Here is a 20799-nt window from a genome sequence, read left to right as displayed (position 1 = left end):
TTTTTTCTACTGAAGCAACTTTTTATGTTAGAATCGAGCCTGTAACTTTAATAGGCCTCCCTACACTTACCTATTTGAAATATAACCACATTTCTACTGGAAATATCTGTAAAAAGTAATCTATCTCCCCTCAACAGTCAATGGAAGTTAGGTAAATCTAAAGCAACTTAGGTTGCTTTTGAAAAATCTTGTTAGTACTCCATTTGAATCTTTCATCTAGTCTCCAGATAGAACCATACACTGTTGTTTAGTATCTTGAATTAAAAAGGCAGAATGAAGTTTGCCTTCTGAGAACTACTAACATATTTGTGCAAGATGTTTAAAGAGACATTTAGTATTAGAGCTAGTTTTCTCATCCCCAAAATTGAGATACAATGAAGCATTTGGAGAGTTTGTACTGAACAGGAACATTTGTATGCCTGGTTTTTCATTTTAGACAGAGGAAAAACAATTTAAAAATTTGTGTATCATATTGTGTATCATATTAAAGAATTTCCATACCTCTTGGTTTGTATTGGGAAGCTCCTTGTATGCTGAAACTATTATTTTAAATCTAAGATCCACATTTTTTACTTTGCATATGCCGTACATGGAACACATCATGATCTATTAAAGAAACAAGAAAAAAACAACTGAAAATGCAGCAAATTAATTCGGGCTTTTCATTTCGAGTTTAGAAATCCTACTTTTTCTGTGATACTCTTCTGTGCTTTCATGTTTTTAAAACAGAAAGCAATTCTGGCTTCAGCGAGAGCAAAAGAAGCTTTGCTACTGACTTTGAAACTTTCCTAACAGCTGTTCTTGAAGTAAACAAAAGCAAAAGCTCAGTTTATAAGCCTTCTGTTACTGACTGTGCTCTGAAAGTCACCATGCAACTCACCTTCATAAGAACTTTCAGAAAATGTCAACTACTGTTCCTTCCATTTCTGTAGGACAATTAACTAATTGCAGCTGGTAATACCTTTTCAAACCCATTTCACAGACTGAAACTTTAGGGTCCAATAACAAAACAAGGATCAGTCAAATATTTTGTCTTCCCAAAGAAAATCAGTATTTTCTTACACAAATTAATAGAAAATTTGGTCTCTGTTCATTATTTTGAAAATAGTCATAAATGGTATTTTGAGCATTTCATAGTACTTAGAAACAAACCTGAGATGATCAAAAATACACTTCACTAAGTGCTTAATTTCTGCTATAAGTGATCAATAGAGAAATAAAAGCTCAGATCATAATTTTTATCAGTTAAAGAATGTGTAAGGAACATTTTGTTCAGGAAAGCCTTTTGAAACTTTTTTTTTAGTGTTACCTGGTCCAAGTGTCTGTCTCTCATAAGCTCATATTCATTTTGCAGTGTGTGCTGGAAGAGGGTCCAGATCAAGGGTTCCAGGTCAGGATGTTCAGAGAGAAGCCGAAAGAACAGGGTACGTAATCGAAGATAGGCCAGTAGATACACTTGAGGGATAGAAAAGAAAAATAAACTGAAATGGTAATAATGGGGGTATACAAAATAAGAGGAACATGATGGAGGATGGATAGCAATTAAGTGTTCACCATCTCCCACTACAAGAGCTATGAGCTATCAAACAAACTAGTTAGGTTCAGAAGAAATGGAAGTGGATACATGGAAGTCCACACTGTACAATACTGCACATATGTCTGTGTCGAATCAAAAGGTCTGGACAAGCATTTGGAAAATGAATCTACTGAGAAGTTATTAAGCAGACATATCACAGAAAGCTCAGGAAAACCCCCAAGCTGGAAAAAGTCAAAGCTTAGAAAAGCATTCAGGGGAAGCACCACATAAGCTTGCCCAGTTCTTAAGCTTTCCGTGACACCTATTTATGGTCACTGCTGGAAAATGGATATTATGATAGACGAACCCTTCATCTAAGCCAATGTGGTCATTCTTATAAACAGTAGATAAGCTTTCAGCTGAAACTTAGTCTGTAGAGTGCACTCAACCCGCTGGCACCATTTTACTAATTCTTTCAATAGCAGTTCAGTTAAGGGTTTGTATGGCCTTTTGCTACATATTTCTATCATTACCTCTTAAGAATGTTGAGCTCCAAAATCAGATAAATGATCACTTTACAACTTCAGTAAGTATAGAAGCAACAAACCTTTTTTGTAGAACAGAGAGAGGGAGGTAGATTTTTGCGGTTTCTGTGTTTGCGAGCTTGCAGCTGGCTGAGCATCTGGATTGGAAGTAGCACTGTGAGGGTGTCCAGATGCTTTCTTCTTAGGAGATCTCACAGGAGAAAGATACCTGGAGATTCAACTTCTATTAAGCACTTAACATCACAAGATAAAGGAATAATTTAAAATGAATAATACTTGCACAAACTCTTCCCTCTCCCCCCATGAGACTAAATGTATTGGTACTGTAACCAGTTATTCCCATAACAGAAATAAAATTTCAAATTATTGATTAAATACTAATCTGTATTCCTTCTTATTACAGCTCAGAAGAGCAAGAGAAATGTGTTAGTGATAGCACAAAGGAGCTGCATCATCTTTCTCTTCCCCCCATCTCACAAAACTCGTACCCATCCACTCACTCCACTAACTAACCTCAAGCCAAAAACCAACTAACGTCAAGTCAAAACCATTTTACTGATAAGGGGACTTGTTTATTCCTAGACAAGTAAGGTAACAGTTTGCAATTACAAGTTCGATGGGGCTTGGATTTAATTATTAAGGGAGATATTAGCTATACATTTCACTAGACACCAAGCATGCACGTCACTTACAGGTCTGCTGCAGTGTGGTTATGTTGGAGAGGCAGATTTAGAGTGGAGGCGGGCTCAGGCTGATCAGTTTGACCTTCTCGTTCTTTCGACTGCTTGATAAGATCAAACAGAGGTGAATCCTAGAAAAATCACAGCAGCAGTACATTATACTGAGAATAATCATTGGATAGATGTTATTCCTCCTCTAAAAACAACCCCCTAAATATGCTCCTAAACAGAAGATTAATGCTTTGAAATCCTTCAAAACACTCATGCTTTGTCCGATAATACCAACCAATTTTAACTATTAAAATACATCAAACATTTTTTTTCTGTCCAATAGATACAGGTCAATTGCAGAGTTCAGACATGGCTGTTGTATTCTAAAGTCTCTTATTGATTCCTATTAAAAAGCCATCCCTGAAGAGAAAAGTAAATGGCACATCGAGTATGAAGACAAAAGGTCACGTTCTCAAAAAACACATGGGTGACTAGAAGGTAACTGATGAAAGAAAGGTACTATTGCTGCTACAACATCTACCTAATATTTTACATGTGATAGATAACATACAAAACAGTCATAGCTCATCTAATTGCACCAGGGACTATTCAGATCTCTGCAATACCATTTTTGGATGTGATTTTCCTAGGGCTACTTTTGGCAAGGGCTATAGTCGCTCTGCATGCATTAAATCTCTGCCTTTACGCCCAGTTGGGATCTTAAAGGCAAGTACAGCGACCTGATCCTGCTTTGGTAGCTTATCTTCAATATTACGTAGCTTTCAATAGGCAACCATGATGATGGAGAGAAACTCCAAAACATCAGTTTGATATTAAAGGACATATTTAACTTGAAAAGAAGTCCACACATTTTGATTTTAGGTCAGTTATCTGGACTTTAGGAAAGGCAGCTGGAATAAGCTTGAACTTACTAAGACCTTGAATTAAGGAAGCAATGAAGAGAGGATGTAAGTGGAAGGTGGATGGTTCTGGCTGAAGTAACATTAGTACTACTGCTGACAATAGTAACAAATAGCACTCTTGCAGAAACAGAATCTCAGGCTTTTGCCATTTGCGTGTCACGTACAGGGTAGAATTCTGCTGAGACAGCAAGTCTTCATGGGAAAATAATTTGGCATCAAATTTATACCTAGTTTTGAAAACACGGGGTTGCTGGCTTCTGTTTTTTACACTTTCTTTAAACAAGACTCTCATCCTTGAGCTGAATGTTGCCTGCCAAGAAGGCAGCATCAGAAGTCCAGAAGCAACAGAACAACATCTTACAGAAAACCAGCTGCCTTCTCAGAGTTGAAAGCAGTGTCCCTAAAGACAGGGCAAAAATAGAAATTCAGCTTTTTCCTCCAAATGGTCTCCTAAAAGCCACAAAATCTATCAGGTCAACACTTTGTACATAAAATGTCATCTGATTGTCCAAAGTCTGTCTGATCCTACAAATGCATATATTACTAACAAAATGTGATGACACAAATGACAAACCTGTACAATAACAAATAGGAACATAGCATGCCGTTAAGCAAGCTGAAGGTGATTCTTACCAGTTTTAATAGTATTAAAACCAGCATTAAGACCTCCTTTTAGTCTTATTTCTAAAAGAGCACTTTCCTTCTGAAGTGTGACAACTACAAACTCAGAGCAACAAGATGAGAGCGGCTTGAGATTTACAATTCTTCACATTGTGTAATTTTTAAATTAGGATTTTGGCAATACTGAAGCAGTTCCATCCATAACAGAAAAACATCAGTTACTGACTCATAACCACACAGTTATTTCTCCACCATTTCTCAACCAGATCTTGGACTGGTTTGCATCATCCTTCCTTGTATTTAGGAATGCACGTGCTTTCTCACTTGTCTCTTTCTGTGCTGCCCTTGAGGAAAATGCAGACATGACCTCCATTTCTTATTGTTCTGGCCATTTTGCCTGCTCTTTTTTATTACTTCTAACCGTATCTCACTACACTCTGAAGGATCCAGGTTTCTTTCCCAGAGCAATCACTAATTCATTCTGAAAACATCTCATGATTCCTTGACTAAGAGTTAATCCCGCTTCATTTGTTTAACGTTTTAACTACAATGACTGGAAAGTATTTTTTTAAATAAACATAAGTAGAAGAAAAGGGAATTGATATAGGGTGAGGAAGAGGTCAAGAAATGGAAACTGAAATCACAGTTTTATAAGTTAGCACTCAAGACCAGAAGTTCCGGGTCCTCTTCTCAACCCTGCTCCAGTTTTCACTACAGAGTGTGGTTTTATTAATCACATCATTTAATCACAGAATCATAGAATATCCTGAGTTGGAAGGGATCCACAAGGATCATCGAGTCCAACCCTTGGCTCCACAAAGGACCACCCAAAAATCAGACCATGTGTCTGAGAGCATTGTCCAAACACTTCTGGAACTCCAGCAGGCTTGGGGCTGTGACCACTGCCATGGGGAGCCTGTCCCAGTGCCCGACCACCCTCTGGGTGAAGAATCTTTCCCTAACACCCAGCCTGACCCTCCCCTGTCCCAGCTCCATGCCATACCCTCGGGTCCTGTCGCTGTCCGCAGAAAGCAGAGCTCAGCGCCTGCCCCTCCGCTCCCCTCGCGAGGGAGCTGCAGGCCGCCATGAGGCCTCCCCTCAGCCTGCTCTGCTCTGGGCTGAACAAACCAAGGGACCTCAGCCCCTCCTCGCTTTGCCATTGAGACCCTTCACTTCCTCTGCAGCCCTCCTTTGGGCGCTCTCTGATAGCTTTATGCCCTCCTTACACCGTGGCACCCAGAGCTGCACACAGTGCTGGAGGTGAGGCCGCACAGCGCAGAGCAGAGCGGGACAATCCCTCCCCTCCCCGGCTGGCGGTGCTGGGCCTGATGCACCCCAGGGTACGGTTGGCCCTCCTGGCTGCCAGGGCACGCTGCTGGCTCGTGTTCAGCTTGCTGTGACCACAACCCCCAGATCCCTTTCTGCGGGGCTGCTCTCCAGCCTCTCGTCCCCCAGTCTGTACGTACAGCCAGGGCTGTCCCATCCCAGCTGCAGAATCCAACACTTGATCTTGTTAAACTTCATGTGGCTGGTGATTGCCCAGCCCGCTGATTTGCCATTTGCCAAGATCTCTGCAAGGCCTCTCTACCCTCAAGGGAGTCAGCAGCTCCTCCTAATTTAGTATCATCTGCAAACTTGCTTAGTATGCATTCCAGTCCTGCATCCAGGTCATTTATAAAAACATTGAAGACAACTGGCCCCAGAATGGAGCTCGAGAACCCGACCAGTGACTGGCTGCTGGCCTGGTGTAACCCCATATACTACAACCCTTTGGGCCAGATCTGTCAGAGAACTGTTCACCCATCGCATTATGCACTTCTCTAGCTGTGTGCTGGACATTTTGTTCAGAAGGATACTGCGAAAGACAGTATCAAAAGTTTTGCTGAAATCCACAAGGATTACATCTACTGGCTTCCCTTGGTCAACTAGGTGGTCATAAAAGGACCATAAAAGGTCAACCTTGTTATAAAAGGAAATTAAGTTTGTTAAGCAGGACTTTCCCCTCGTGAACCTGTGTAGGATGTGACCAGTGACTGCACTGTCTTCCAAGAGTTTTTCAGTAACTCTTAGAATAATCTTCTGCATAATTTCACCAGACACCAAAGTGAAACTAACAGGCCTGTAATTACTAGGGTCTTCTTTCTTATCCTTCTTGAAAACTGGGACAACATTTGCCAGCTTCAAGCCAACTGGGACCTCCCAACATTCCCAAGACTGCTGACAATAATTGAGAGAGGTCTCTTAGTGAGATCAGCCAGCTCTCTGAGTACCCTGGGATAAATCCCATTGGGCCCCATAGCCTCACATGCATCCAGCTGGAGCAGCAAATCCTGTAGAAATTCAGAGCTGGCTGAGAGTTTATCATTCCCGCAGTCACAATCTTCCAACTCAGGGTATCCCAGAACCCATCACCAGTGTTAGCGGCGAAGAAGTCATTAAACATCTCTGATAATGACTGAATGAGAGGAGACATGGCAGCTTGCTACCTATGAAAGGGATCTGCTGACTTTTAAATGATTTTCCCTGTTTCTTTCCTCCTATTTACTAGCGTTAGCATTCATTCAATCTCCATGCAAATCAATCTGATGCACTAAAATAGCAGAAATTTAACTTAAAGAAAAAAAATTGGTTTGAGTTGAATCAGCTCAGAATCGAGCAAACAAAGCCAGAACAAGCATTAAGAACAGTCAAGACAGGAACGCTAAGGTTGGGAACAAAGTAGGAAAGAGCAGAAAACAGGGAGTACAAGATCTCCCACATTTGCTGACAACAACCTGTTAAATCAGCTGATTTGCACATGAAACTTTACCCTATGGGAATTTATATGAAAAGTACTGCTTTCCATCAGGTAGATGAAATACAGTAAGCAAGAAGATATTTGTTGCATTGAAAAATCTACTTATAGAGACAGAGTAGTAGGACACAGCAAGCCCAGTACATCTCCTGGCTTCCCAAAATTCTCATTGACCTGGTGGTAATAAATAAATAAATAAATAAATAAATAAAATGTGTGGCCATAAATGAGTGGTTGTCACATCCCAGCTGGCTTCCAACAGCAGAGGCTGGCTGGCATGAGCAATGGTGGGATGTGCTAAAGCATTGACTCAATGGGTTACCTTGGGCAAAGCACAGTCACCCGTGACCTGACTGCAGAAACTTGGTTAGTAATGGGGCTGCACGAGGCAGGAAAAGGTTGTTTAGTTTTGAGACCTGTTGAAATGAAAGGTGAGCATCCTGACAATCATAATTTGCGCTTTATGGTTGAAAGCGCTTTAGGTAAAGCCATCTGTGCTCTTCTCCCAGGGCCATCCACCACTATTACTTATGGCTTTCCAAATGCACAGCCACACGCTGCAAATGAAAAGTAGGTACTAACTGCATCGACAAAACCAGTGCCTCACAAAAAAACAGAGACAATGTTGAAATACACAGATGTGAGTTTTTGCAAATGCATCTATCCTCCACCCTACAAAATAAATCAGCTACTAAGGGCTTAATTATAACCCTACCTCCTTCCTTTATATACATAAACATGAAAAATACTTTTATTTAGTGAATCTTGAGCTTGCAGTCATTTTTCTAGGCCAGAAATTACCCAGAGCTTATCAGTGCTAACTCTGTTCAGCTTCAGTCACACTATTTGGTATTCAACAACCTACCTCTCACTTGAATGAACAAAATATGATGTCAATAACCAGACAATTACCAGTCCTCTAAGTAAGAGTCAAAAAAAAGAACTTTAACCCCCAGGTCCAGCTTTATCTAGCAGGAACGTTAATCAGTAACTCGTTTCTAAAGTGACATTATTCACACTATCTTTTACAAATTTTATATTGCTTTTCAAAGCTTTTAAGCAGCACTTCGGGTCAACAGGTCACCTCCGATGCATTCCTTTCACGTGAAAGGAGTTTTGTGCAATTTTTACTTTAATGCTAAATGCAGCCACAGAATAAATTTTACTAATTAAACGTGATGCTGCTTTTCCTTTTAGACTTCCACATAGTAGCTAGCCAAGCCCCATTTTAGTGGTGCAAAAAGGGAGGAATCAAGTAACGGCCAAGATTTCTCTGGGTCAAATGGCCATTGGCAGAGGAACCAAGAACAAGACAGAAATTTGACTCAGTCCCCTCTTACACTAACTAAAACTCTGCAAAACCAAACAGTGCATTATGTGGGGGTTAGTTCAGGAAGCCTCTACAGGATGCTTCCCTGCGACAATACCTGCACCACAAGCCTTTATGGTAATTTTTCCACAGCCTTCAGGCTCATTTTCTGGACAAAATACACTGAATTTCTTGTTGGCTAACCTTTATTTGGCTATGATGAAATACAGGATACACGGGTGCTTCACAGCTTCCTGATCTTTATATCAGCTCTGTCCCAACTCCATGTTTAACGGGACTTTGGTTTCCATGAGAAGATTAAATGAACGACCTAAAGCCTTAAATACAGAGAACAGCTACCCTGGGGTTTGGGTGTAGTCCACTGATTATAAAGGAAGGCCCCGAGCAGCTTTCCTCTCAGGCAGTGTTAATTAGCAGTTTACAATATTTTAAGATCTGCTTTTCTCTTTATTTTCTACTGCTTTACACTTCCCTTCTTTACAGTAATTTTCTAATTGGTTTTTAGTTATTTGCCCATAATATACCTTAATACAATGTTTATCGCTAAATTGTGCATCTCAATGCCTAGCAACATTGTGGGGTTTCTTGGTTTTTAATAATTAACACCACCACAAATTATTCAAATTATTGAGTTAATCAATACAGTACATAACATTAAGAAATGTTTTTCTTCACAATATACTAAAAGGTAGATGTGATTTTGTATGGCAAAATAAAGCTAATTTAGAATTGACAACCTTGGAATGAAAGGACAAGGAGCAGATGGGAGCTATCAACTTCCATTCCTCTTGTCCAGGACAGAATTACATGCTTAGAAAGCTGACTTTTGTTTGCAACTGCGTTTTCAGAAACATTACACAACAATTGGTATTCAGAATTTTGAAGTAATTTAGATCTGCCACACCAACATATACTTCAGTCTACATTTAAAGAATATTGCCATGGAAAAAATGCAAGATTAGGAACTTTTAATTTCACATATATGTACACATCTCCTACTAGATGAGCTGTTTATATAAATTATGATCCTATTAGGTCTTGTTATTACAAAATTTATTAAGATAACATTAACAACTGCAGTGTTAACGGTGTAATTCATTTAAGAATATTGTCAGATCTGCTTTTAACTCTTTAGAACAACTGTATGTTTAATAGAAGTCCTCCTTCTAACTTAGGGCTAGTATAACACTGGTTTACAGAACAAAACGTTGTCATCAAGCTTTGTGATAATCTCCTTTTATCTAAATGCGTAATGGACAGAGGAAAAAAGGAGAGAAAAAATAATGTTAATTAGTCCTGGTCATTTGAGAGCTTTATTTTAACAGGCTTTTCCTCCTCACACAAAAGACTTGGAAAGTCATAAACTACAAAGAAGGTGGCAAGCACATCCTGACAGCATTTGCAAATCACGCAAACTCCAATTATTTGAAGTCCTTGACAGAAAGCACATGAACAGCTGATCTGAATGTGGGTGTCCTAGCCCCAAGCCTACTAGGAACTTTCAAGTCCAGTTCTCTCATGTTCCAGATTCTCATTAAAAGAAAAGTACTGCACCACAGAAAGAGCAATTATTCTGACACTTTGAACCCCTCATGGAAACTTGGAACTGCTTTAGAGATCCTGCTGTAGATAGTCTCTAACATACCTACATGCATATTAATATGAAATCAAGCATCTCTAATGGGAGCAACTGCCATTTCCTATAAAGAGGTAGTTGAAGGCCCAATGAAAAATAAGCTCAGATATCTTCAGTTAGAGAAGGAAAGCCAGGTTGCCACAAGCCAGGATATGCATCTTAAATTGGTGTTCCTTTAAATAAGGCTGTAAATCCATTCTCTTTACAGTTCCTCTCCACTCTCAAAATTGTTCTTCAGAAGATGGCTTTGTATGAACCAGTTCTCTATGTTTCACAAAGCTGATCTGTAAATGTCTATGGGGCCACCTCACTACAGGATGGTAAGAGCATCACCAAGATATGTTTCCTAGAAATGGAGAAGGATGCACGTGACAACTTCTGGGAGACCACCACACATGCATCTTCCCTTGAAATTAGAAGGAAGCTGCGAGAAAGATGTAAAAACTCAGGAAGTGTATCACATATGAGCAGTTGGAAAGCTGCCTGGCAAAGAAGGATCTGGGAGTATTGGTTGATAGTCAGCTGAATATGAGCCAGCAGTGTGCTCAGGTGGCCAAGAAGGCCAACAGCATCCTGGCTTGTATAAGAAGCAGCGTGGCCAGCAGGTCTAGGGAAGTGATTGTCCCCCTGTACTTGGCTCCGGTGAGGCCACACCTCAAGTACTGTGTTCAATTTTGGGCCCCTCACTACAAGAAGGACATGGAGGTGCTCGAGCGAGTCCAGAGAAGGGCAACGAAGCTGGGGAGGGGTCTGGAGAACAAGTCTTATGAGGAGCGGCTGAGGGAGCTGGGATTGTCCAGCCTGGAGAAGAGGAGGCTCAAGGGTGACCTTATCACTCTCTATGGGTACATTAAAGGAGGCTGTAGCGAGGTGGGGGTTGGTCTATTCTCCCACGTGCCTGGTGACAGGACAAGGGGGAATGGGCTAAAGTTACGCCAGGGGAGGTTTAGGTTGGATATTAGGAAGAACTTCTTTACTGAAAGGGTTGTTAGGCATTGGAATGGGCTGCCCAGGGAAATGGTTGAGTCACCATCCCTGGAGGTCTTTAAGAGACATTTAGATGTAGAGCTTAGCGATATGGTTTAGTGGAGGACTTGTTAGTGTTAGGTCAGAGGCTGGACTGGGTGATCTTGGAGGTCTCTTCCAACCTAGATGATTGTGATTCTGTGACAGCAAGATGAACAGTTGACAGGCACGATTAGATATCGAGGCTGACAGATGCTTTCAAAGTAGAAATAAAGTCAAGCTAAATTTTAAAAAGTGAAACAGGACTCAAGCAATCTTCTAGAAATCATTTTTTTCTTCAGTTTTTAAATGTTAACCATAAAGATGATAGACCTGTTGTATTAAGAGTGACTAATACTATTGGTATGTGTAAAAAATACTACACAGACAGATCATAGTACTCTACAAATATGAAAACTACTGACACAGCGATTGCTTTGTACCTCTGTAAACCAATCAGCAGTTGAATATTGAAGAGATGAACCATGAGCATCAAGACTGTTCTTGTTTGCCAAGGCAGTGAAACTAACTTTTGAAAATACTGCTCTGAAAGGAGTTTGGAAGAACAGCCTCCAAGTAGAAATGTGTCTTTATTCAACTACTTGGTTTAGAGCACTCAGAATGACCCAGGGAAGACTGCTGCTACATGGCTTGCAGTAGGCTCCTGCATGGCTTTCTTCAACAGCTTTTCTGCTCAACACTCACCCAACATACACCCCTTTTTATTAATAGATATATATATATAGTTACCCAGCCCAGCAAGCCTTTCAATATTCAGCACATTAAAACCTTAACTACACAATGCTCTAAGTCAGCATAAGCCAGTATTGTACCAAAAAGACACAGTCCCAAACCCCTCCATCAACCTGCTCTGTCCTTCCAACTATACCCAACCTGTCTTGTTCAAGCAGAGTTGAGTGACTGCATGTTGAAGTGGACCAGGAGCTGTGCTTTTTTCTGTTCTGCTGTTTTTTCTTAATTTTGGGCAGGAGATGCCTTAGTTGTACACTCTGAGCTGCCCTCCTATTTATGGCACCTTATGGCAGTGCTGGTGTCTGCATGTGGTCAAATGAAGAGACAGAAAGGACCAGTTGTAGGATGACATGAGACAGCATCTTTCAGGGGCAGTACCAGGGTAGAGAAAGGAGTCATGCCTCACAAATCCCAGGATTTCTCCTCTAAAGTAATGGAAGCCATTTGTGAAGAGGATGATCCTGCAGCCAGATGGTATCCTGGTGTGGTGGTTTTACAGGGGTGGGCAGCCAAGCTCTATGACAGCCGCTTTCTCACTCCCCCCTCCTCAAAGGGAAAGGGGGAAAAAATACAATGCAAAGGGCTCAAGGGTTGAGACAAGGATGGGGAGATCCACAGGCAAAACAGACCCAAAGTAGGTAGACAGCAAAATTTATTGCCTATTACTAATAAGCTAGAGAAGTGAGAAACGTGAGAAACAAAGGAAAGAAAAAAAAACCTTCATCCCCCATCCACTCTCTTCAACCTCCTCACCCCAAGAGGCACAGGGGAGTGGGGGCTATGGTCAGTCCCTGACACTTTGTCTCCACTGCTCCTTCACAGTGGCTCTCTGCCCCTGCTCCACATGGGGCCCCTCCCATGGGATTCTGGCACCCCCAGACCCCTGCTCCTGCGTGGGCTCCTCTCCACGGGCTGCAGCTCCGGCCCGGGGCCTGCTCCTGCGGGGGCTCTCCATGGGCCGCAGCCTCCTCCAGGCCACATCCACCTGCTCCACCGGGGGCTCCTCCACGGGCTGCAGCGTGGAGATCTGCTCCATGTGGGACCCATGGGCTGCAGGGGGACAGCCTGCTCCACCAGGGGCCTCTCCACAGGCCCCAGGGGAACTGCTGCTGCCTGCTTGGAGCACCTCCTGCCCTCCTGCTGCACTGACCTGGGGGGGCTGCAGGGCTGCTTCTCACTCCTCTCTCCCAGCTGCTGTTGCATGGCAGTTTTTTTTCCCCTTCCTTAATCTGCTCTCCCAGAGTCGCAAACAACATTGCTCATGGCAATCTGCTCATTGCTGGCTCTGGCCAGCGGTAGGGCCTTTATCTAACATGGGGCAGCTTCTGGATTCTTCTCACAGAAACCACCCCTGTGACCCCCCCACTACCAAACCCCTGCCACTTAAACACACTACACCTGTTCTCCATGAAGGCTTGAAGAGGCTCCTTCAGGAAAGGCCCTTTAAAGAAAGTGCTGCCAGTGGGCAGAGGGGAAGGCAGACTAAAAGAGAAATATCAAGGGCATGAATGGTCTGTTTTCACTGTGGAGAGAGGTCATCTTTGAAGCTTCACACTCTGCTGAGACAGCAGCTGTTTAACTTTCATTAGTGATAGGGAAAAGGTGGCAGGACCAGGAAGGAAAGGCTGCTGCTAGTAGCACAAAATGCTCAATTGTAGGTGAACCAAACACACTGCAAAAAAATCTCACGATTTTCAGTGACTGGATGATAAAGTTGCCATGCTACTTGACAATAAAAGCGAAAATAATGAACAAAAATTACCCTAACTTTACATTCACTAGGGCTCCGTAATCACTATTATTCTGAGACATTTAGAGTTAGCGTAATTCTGAAAACACCAACTCAATGCTCAGAAGTCAAAGTGTAAAGAATTATTAGGAAAGTAATAAAAGTTACCATTGTGCCAGTACAGTAGTAGCCCGTGGCAGGAAATGAGGAGACATTTCTTCTCAGAAAGAGCAGTCAGGCACTGGGACGGGTTGCCCAGGGAGGTGGTGGAGTCACCGTCCCTGGGGGTGTTCAAGGAGAGGTTGGACGTGGTGCTTAGGGACGTGGGTTAGTGGGTGACACTGGTGGTAGGGGATGGTTGGACCAGGTGATCTTGGAGGTCTTTGCCAACCTTAATGGTTCTGTGTCTTTATGGTTCTGCTGGACATCATCAATGTAAGTGACACTGTAGCCTAGTCCTGCACATAGTTTTCCCCACAGCAATTGCCACAAGCCTCTTCCAGATGGATCTTTGGTCTGAATTGGCAGTGCTGCTACATAAACAACCTTATCTGAAGTCATCAGCATGTTTATTGCCTAGCTCCCCATTGTAGCCAGGCTTCAGTATGACTAATTCTTGGACACCTTATTTGTCAAGGTTTTTTTAGGCAAAAGCCAAATGTCTCAAAGACAAACCGAGCTCCTACCAGTTCCCCCCCCCCAACACTCAGCACAAGAATTTGCATACAATTCATAAACTAAAACGCACCCAATGTGAGCCGTTTGACTGTCGGAAATGGTGACGCATCATCAGTCAGCAACAAAATGTCCTGCCAAAAATCTTGAGGTTGAGAACCGTATCAACAACCTTCAACAGTAAGAACACTTCAGGGTGTGAAGACATTTTTAGGAAAGGAAGTAGAGAAGAGATGCTTTAAAGGACCATTACATTAACCAACAGCATGCAAATATTAAGAACACAGTATTTCCACAATTATTATACATGAAAAATTATTGCACTCAGAAGCAAAATAGCACTCAAGCACTTCCTTTCTTCATTATTTTGGGGTCACAAAGTGCCCGTTTCTGTAAAGAGAATAAAGTTATGTAATTACTCTAGTAACAACCAGATTGTTACAGTACCATATCGTGCTAAGTTTGCTCTTCCTGGCCGTTTCATTTCTGACTGACTTGCATAGTCACTGTTCCCAGAACAGTTAACCAAGAGTAGCAGTTCCAGGAATTACTTGTCTGAGTACAAGTGCAGACACGAAATTCCCCTCACTTCTCTGATCTTCTTCAATCCAGCAAAATACTCTGAGGTGATTACAAAGCAGCGTCAAATGTGTATGAAAATAAGCCAGCATAATGGCATGCTGATGAAAACATGCAACTTCAGCCCAAGAGTGAGCCTGTTACCTCACTTTCCTCACAGCCTGTGCTGGGACACATACCACAGCGCATCAGCTCTGCCTTTGGATGAGGCATTCCCAAGAAATCATCATACTGAAACCTCTAACTTCAACTAGCTGCTCAAAGCCCAACTGGCAACGCGCATCTTTTTCCATGAAAAAAGATTTAACACAAATTTCCTTCAGGTACCAACAACATAGCATCTCTTTTAGATCTTTGCTTAAAGCCAGTAATTCAGTTTCAAGTCTCATTTTCTTTCCAGTTTCTCCTTAGCTGGACAGATTTAAGCACAACATATCACTAATAACTCTTAAGCCAGGTAAAGCAGCTAAGGGTGCTGGGAAACTTTGTGGACAGCAGTTTTTAAAGCTGGAGGGTATCTTTTAACAGAGCCAAGGATTTGAGGAATTATGAACTGAATAAAACCATAGACAACAAATAACCTGCTGAGAACGTGGATGTCTAGAATGAGTTGCAAATACAGTAAGATTAATCCTGTAGAAAAAGGAGCATTAACTGGGAAGAGTTGCATCTTCTGAAACCTGTAAGAACAGACTGGCGTACGATCCTGAGAAGCAAAAATTACTGCAAGCGCTCTGCAATAGCCTTCATATAGTTTAAGTAGAAAAAGGAGGAAAGAAATTGGAGTTCCAAAAGCAGCCTGATAAGTCGTGTTTCACATCAAAATGCAGCAACACAAACGTGAATACTGTTTTATGCAACAGATTTAATGACTGCTTTTAGAAAATATCTCCATCTGCAAAAAATTACACATGAAAGTGAAAAGATAACAACTGAATTTGTAGCAAAGCTATCTTACAGCAGAGTGTAACAACACTCTGGGCATAAATCCATCCTTTATAATGGCTTTTAGTCTTAATTTGAACCTGTACTTCTGTGACCACCATTAGAGAACGGGCAAAGTTTAGTTACCTCAGTCCACACCTAGCCTTTGCTCACAGCAGACAAAACCTGGCAGTCATCTTGTTGTGCTCAGCTTTCAAGAGGCATAAGCAGAGCTTCTGAGCACCCAGCTGACAGGATTAGCAAGATGTCTCCAGTTAAACACTGCTGCCTTACAAGCAGTTGGTTAACGATCAGATAAAATATGATACAATGGAGGTAGGGAGTAGAGTGCTAGAAATGAGATTAACATTTTAAAAACTCCTTGGGTTGGACTAGATGACCTTCAGAGGTATCTTCCAACCCAAACTGTTCTATGATGCTATTATTAGCCAGTCTTCATTAAGAACACATTCCTCCCAGTCTGAAAATAAGAAATTCAGTTTTCACAGTACGATACAGAACAGTATAAAAATCATAAAAACATCCCCAAACTTCTCAATAACTTGTCTGAACAGATCTGAAACAAAACCTTGGAAGACACTGGTATCTATTCTTTGACATTGCACCCATTTCACACTTTTTAGTGATTCTGCAAATCTGGTATTTTAACATTTACTTGGTATTTTTCCTGCTGCTTTCTTTGAAAGTTTTACAGCTAATTCTGAAGCAGATATTACACAGTTTGCCACCCAGACTTCTATCTGGTTATTGCTTCACTCTCCCCTCCTCCTCTTGAGGGCAATTTCACTGATCTACAGTATTAATTGGCTTCCTCAGCTACATATAAATGCAGACATCTATAACAGAAACAATTCTAACATTAGTACATCTACACTAGCTTTTCATACATTTGAGACAAAAATATAACCAATATTGTCAAACGCATGAATATTGCCAAGAAATGATGGAATCCGAAGTGTCTTACACTAAAATATGCAGAGAATCATAGAATATCATGGGTTGGAAGGGACCTTAGAGATCATCTAATTCCAACCCCCTGCCATGGGCAGGGACACCTCCCACCAGACCAGGTTGCCCAAAGCCCCATCCAGCCTGGCCTTGAGCACCTCCAGGGATGGGGCATCCACAGCTTCTCTGGACAACCTGTGCCAGGGCCTCACCACCCTCTGAGTGAAGATTTTCCTCCTAATATCTAATCTAAATCTGCCCTCTTCTACTTTAAAGTCATTCCCCCTTGTCCTATCACTCAGCTCACTGACAAAGAGTCCCTCCCCAGCTTTCCTGTAGGCCCCCTTTAGGTACTGAAAGGCCGCTATAAAGTTTCCCCAGAGCCTTCTCTTCTCCAGGCTGAACAACCCCAACTCCCTCAGCCTGTCTTCTTCATAGGAGACAATCCAGAGCTACTTCATGATCCTCAGAAACATGAAAGAAAACTTTAAAATGCAAAATATACCTGCTTTAATATTTTTCTAACAGAGTAAGATGCAGCTGAACTAGCAAGAAAGCACACAAATCCTAAAAAGAGGCTAAAAATCTTTTTTTTAATTGTGTAAGATCTCAGAGAATATGTCCGTAGTAAACTACAGATACAGGTGCAGTCACTTGGATCTCAGCAACATTTATAAGAAGCTTGAACTAACACTTTCTAAAATTAAACCATTATTTTTCAGCAAATAATGTTAAGACATGATATTCAGCACTTCTCCTCATGGCCACAGACAAAAATCTTTTTTTGAAGACTCGGTGCAGGATAGCTCTGGCAAAGCAGGCTGGCCGATGGCTGAACATTTCCCCCTCAGGTATTTAGAGGGAAGTGATGTAGCAAATTACTGATTTATACTGCTTTAAAACACTTGGTTTCCAGTTTGCACCATAAAGTCAATCATAAATGCTTTTCCATGTAAATACAGTGGCCAACTATACAATGTTTGATCGCTTGATGGTATAGGAGACAACTGTTAATTATTACTTGATATAAAATAAGCTGCTTTCATTCACCTTGGCAGTTTGGGGGGTAGTGGAAAGAGTGGTTGGATGCTGCCATTGGGAATTATTTGACTAGCAAATAACAGATATGCAGAGAGCTGCAGTAGATAGGTAGTACCACCAAGTTATTGTTGCAAACTCAACACGTTTTTTTTTTAAAGCTTCCCTGAGGCTGTTAAAAAAATAGACTGAGTAATTTATTTTTTTTTCTTAGCTATTTGAATTACAGGAACTAACAGAGTACCATGTAAAGATAAGTGACTCGAGCAAAAAACGTGTTTGTAGACAAAAGTGTCTGAGCGCTGACATACCAAGACAAAAGCAAGTCAGATCATGAGATAAGCCCTGCAGATGGCTGCAAACTACACAAGCCTGTGTTTAGAGCACTCTGAGCACTTCTGTTTGTGTGACTTCACAGGGACTTGGGGCAGCAATATTAATCATATTCAAGTTTTAAAAATCACAGTAACAAGAAGGCAAAGACACCATATTTTTTCTCTGAAATGTGATTACCAGATCCCCCACTTCACATTTGAATAGCACCAAATGCGAAACCTTCCCTCTCTATGGGGAGGCTTTGTGCTATGCAGATGTGCAGCAAAGGACCCACACACAGCATCCAGCTTTCCTATGTGCAGCCTCTGTTGCCCACCCGTTCTGAAACCCAAAAACCAGACCAGGACTTCAAGGCTCCTTGTGAGAAAGGTGAGGACAGCCAGGTGCCTCAGAAGGATGGCTTCAGCAGGGCTCACCAGCACTCACCTAACCGGGGACCCAGAAGTAAGGCCACCAGCTGAGAGATGGGAGTAAGGGGCTTGGGTTTTTGGTACTTGAATACTGAGGTAACGACCCTCCTTTTATATTAAATGATATTAAATGACTAAATATAAACATTAATATATCCTGAAAAAAGTGACAAATTTCCTGAACAAATTTGATGCTTTTTTTTTTTCCTGTCAATCAGGTACTCCTGAGTGTTTGGAGATGTATTTATAGAAATCAAGAAACTTGCATGGCCTCTGCTCTCTCCTTCCTCTGTGCAGCGTTCATTCCTTGACCATTTATCTTGGGGTTGTATTTCTGTTGGCATCTAATTAAAAACTACAGCGCACACAGAAAAGAATGCTGTGACTTTCCCTGAAATAATAAAGCAGTGATGCTATATTACACACAAAGCCTGTGTATCAGCAAAGCAGTAAAACTGTCTTAGGTGACAAGATATATGAAATTATCAAATAATCAAAGCTTATGTTTTCCCTGATCTCATTAAATTACAAATATCTTGCTGTTTCCACAAGAAATATGCCAAATTATTCGGTAACAACATGCTTTTTATATTCAAGCTCTCTGGATTTTTCCTTGTGAGAAATTCTCAGTCATTTCTAAACAGAACAAAACCCAGGTTTCAATGTTTCTGATGAAACCACTATGTTTTACAGGTCCTGTTTCGAAAAAATTGAAGTGTTCTGATCCCAGTTTTACTTCCTGAAGTTTCAGGAAAATGAAATTAGCTTCTAAAGATACTTTTTTTATTTGTCCTTCTTGCAAGAAACCTCACTGAAATATATTCCCACAGAAAGCTTAGATTTTGTGAACGTGTTTTCCAGCAAAGAGCATTTCCAACTCTTCCTGTGAGACTTACAGTCAAAATTCAGTGTCTCTTTTAGCAACTTCGATATAGGAGCATACAGATCAGGCTTTTAAAGGCATTATACTAATTTTAAACCCTGGTCACGCTGTGAACTAACATTGCATATGATTTAATTAAAATATTTGAGTACTGTTACTGAAGTTACATACAACCATGTAGAATTTGGTGCTGTCTACTTTCTGTGAGCTTGGCAAGTTTGGATGACTTACAAGCATCCTCTCACCATAATTAATTTTAAACCACCAGGCATACAGAAGATTCCCAAAATATTTCCCTTTAGCTCTCCAACTCCAGAATGTGTAAAGGTCACACATTATGTGGAGAGCAACGCAATCTGAAGCCCGCTGAATTTTACAGCTTCTCTTATTATTTGCACTTGAAAAAACAAACCCGAACTGCAGCTTAGCCATTTCTCCCAAACCTACCTTTCACATACTTTCTATTTTGCTTATTTCCTAGCAAAATAAGCATGCTGTTCAATGCTGAAGCTCTGCACGTTCAAGCTGTATAGACATGGAATAAAACTTACCTCTCCCAGGCACAAAGACTTCAGCAACACCTATAACCTTTGGCACAGCTACAGCAACTAAAAATGAATTCTGACTGACAGGTCTATGCAGGAAGAACAGTGCAGATGCGCTGTTTGAGCACAGCATGCTCAAATGCATTAAATGAGCTGTTTCAGCCCCAGTTACACAGATCTCCCACATTTTTTCCCCTCCCAACAGAAGCTGAAAACCCTTCTTAAGAAAGGGTGGAGGACAGAAATGGTTCACCTTTTTAAAAATTACATTTTATCAACTTTACTACGAATGTGAGCTCTGAGAGGATTACCTTAAAAGAAGCAAAATGTCCATGAATTCAGCAGGTCATGGCCACCATAGATTTTTATTGCATTTAAATATGGAAAAACTTCCTGCTTCAGAAACTTTGAAGAATAAAAAGAACACTGAAAAATACAAGTTGACCTTGACATTTCAACACTTTGCTTCTCATAAGGAAACAGGGCGTTTTCACACCAACTCACTCTAGATATGTTTAAATTGTTCTGTGCATTCCAGTGTTTTATTCCCTCAAAGGAAGACAGACAAAGAACACACGGAAATAGCCGTCAAATGTAAAGGAATGACTTTGTTTTGGATGCAGTTTTACTCAATGCCTTTACTTTCACTGTAGAGAAAACGCCTATTTCTGCTTTTGGCTAGCGTGGTATTTGTTCTGGGCAGCTTCACTGACATCAGTAAAAGCATATAAATATAAAATGAGAGAGAAATCAAAGCAATTATGTAACATCTTACAGCCCAACATGCACCCACAAGTGCCCCAAAACAGCAGACAGAAGCCTTATGTATAAATGTCTATTCATGAAAATCTCATGCAAGGCACCTCAACTCAATTGCAACAACCAGTACTTGTTCTGCAAAGTAGATTTCTGTATTT

The 20799-nt window shown here is 41.2% G+C and overlaps 1 protein-coding gene across 2 annotated transcripts in view; it reads right to left on the bottom strand.

Annotated features, from left to right (window-relative positions):
• The window catches only part of RB1 (RB transcriptional corepressor 1), an 82031-nt gene that overhangs the window by 5125 nt on the left and 56107 nt on the right, over window positions 1-20799 (bottom strand). For both annotated transcript variants that reach the window (XM_040542188.1, XM_040542196.1), the window contains 4 exons: window positions 2754-2872; window positions 2124-2269; window positions 1310-1455; window positions 502-606 (listed from right to left, as the gene is read on the bottom strand). In XM_040542188.1, the coding sequence (XP_040398122.1) occupies window positions 502-606; window positions 1310-1455; window positions 2124-2269; window positions 2754-2872 (516 nt within the window). The remainder of the gene's footprint in view (window positions 1-501; window positions 607-1309; window positions 1456-2123; window positions 2270-2753; window positions 2873-20799) is intronic.

The sequence above is a fragment of the Cygnus olor genome, chromosome 1 (assembly GCF_009769625.2).
Source record: "Cygnus olor isolate bCygOlo1 chromosome 1, bCygOlo1.pri.v2, whole genome shotgun sequence".
NCBI lineage: Eukaryota > Metazoa > Chordata > Aves > Anseriformes > Anatidae > Cygnus > Cygnus olor.
The sequence above is the reverse complement of the archived record's forward strand: the minus strand, read 5'-3'. Positions and strand labels throughout refer to the sequence as shown.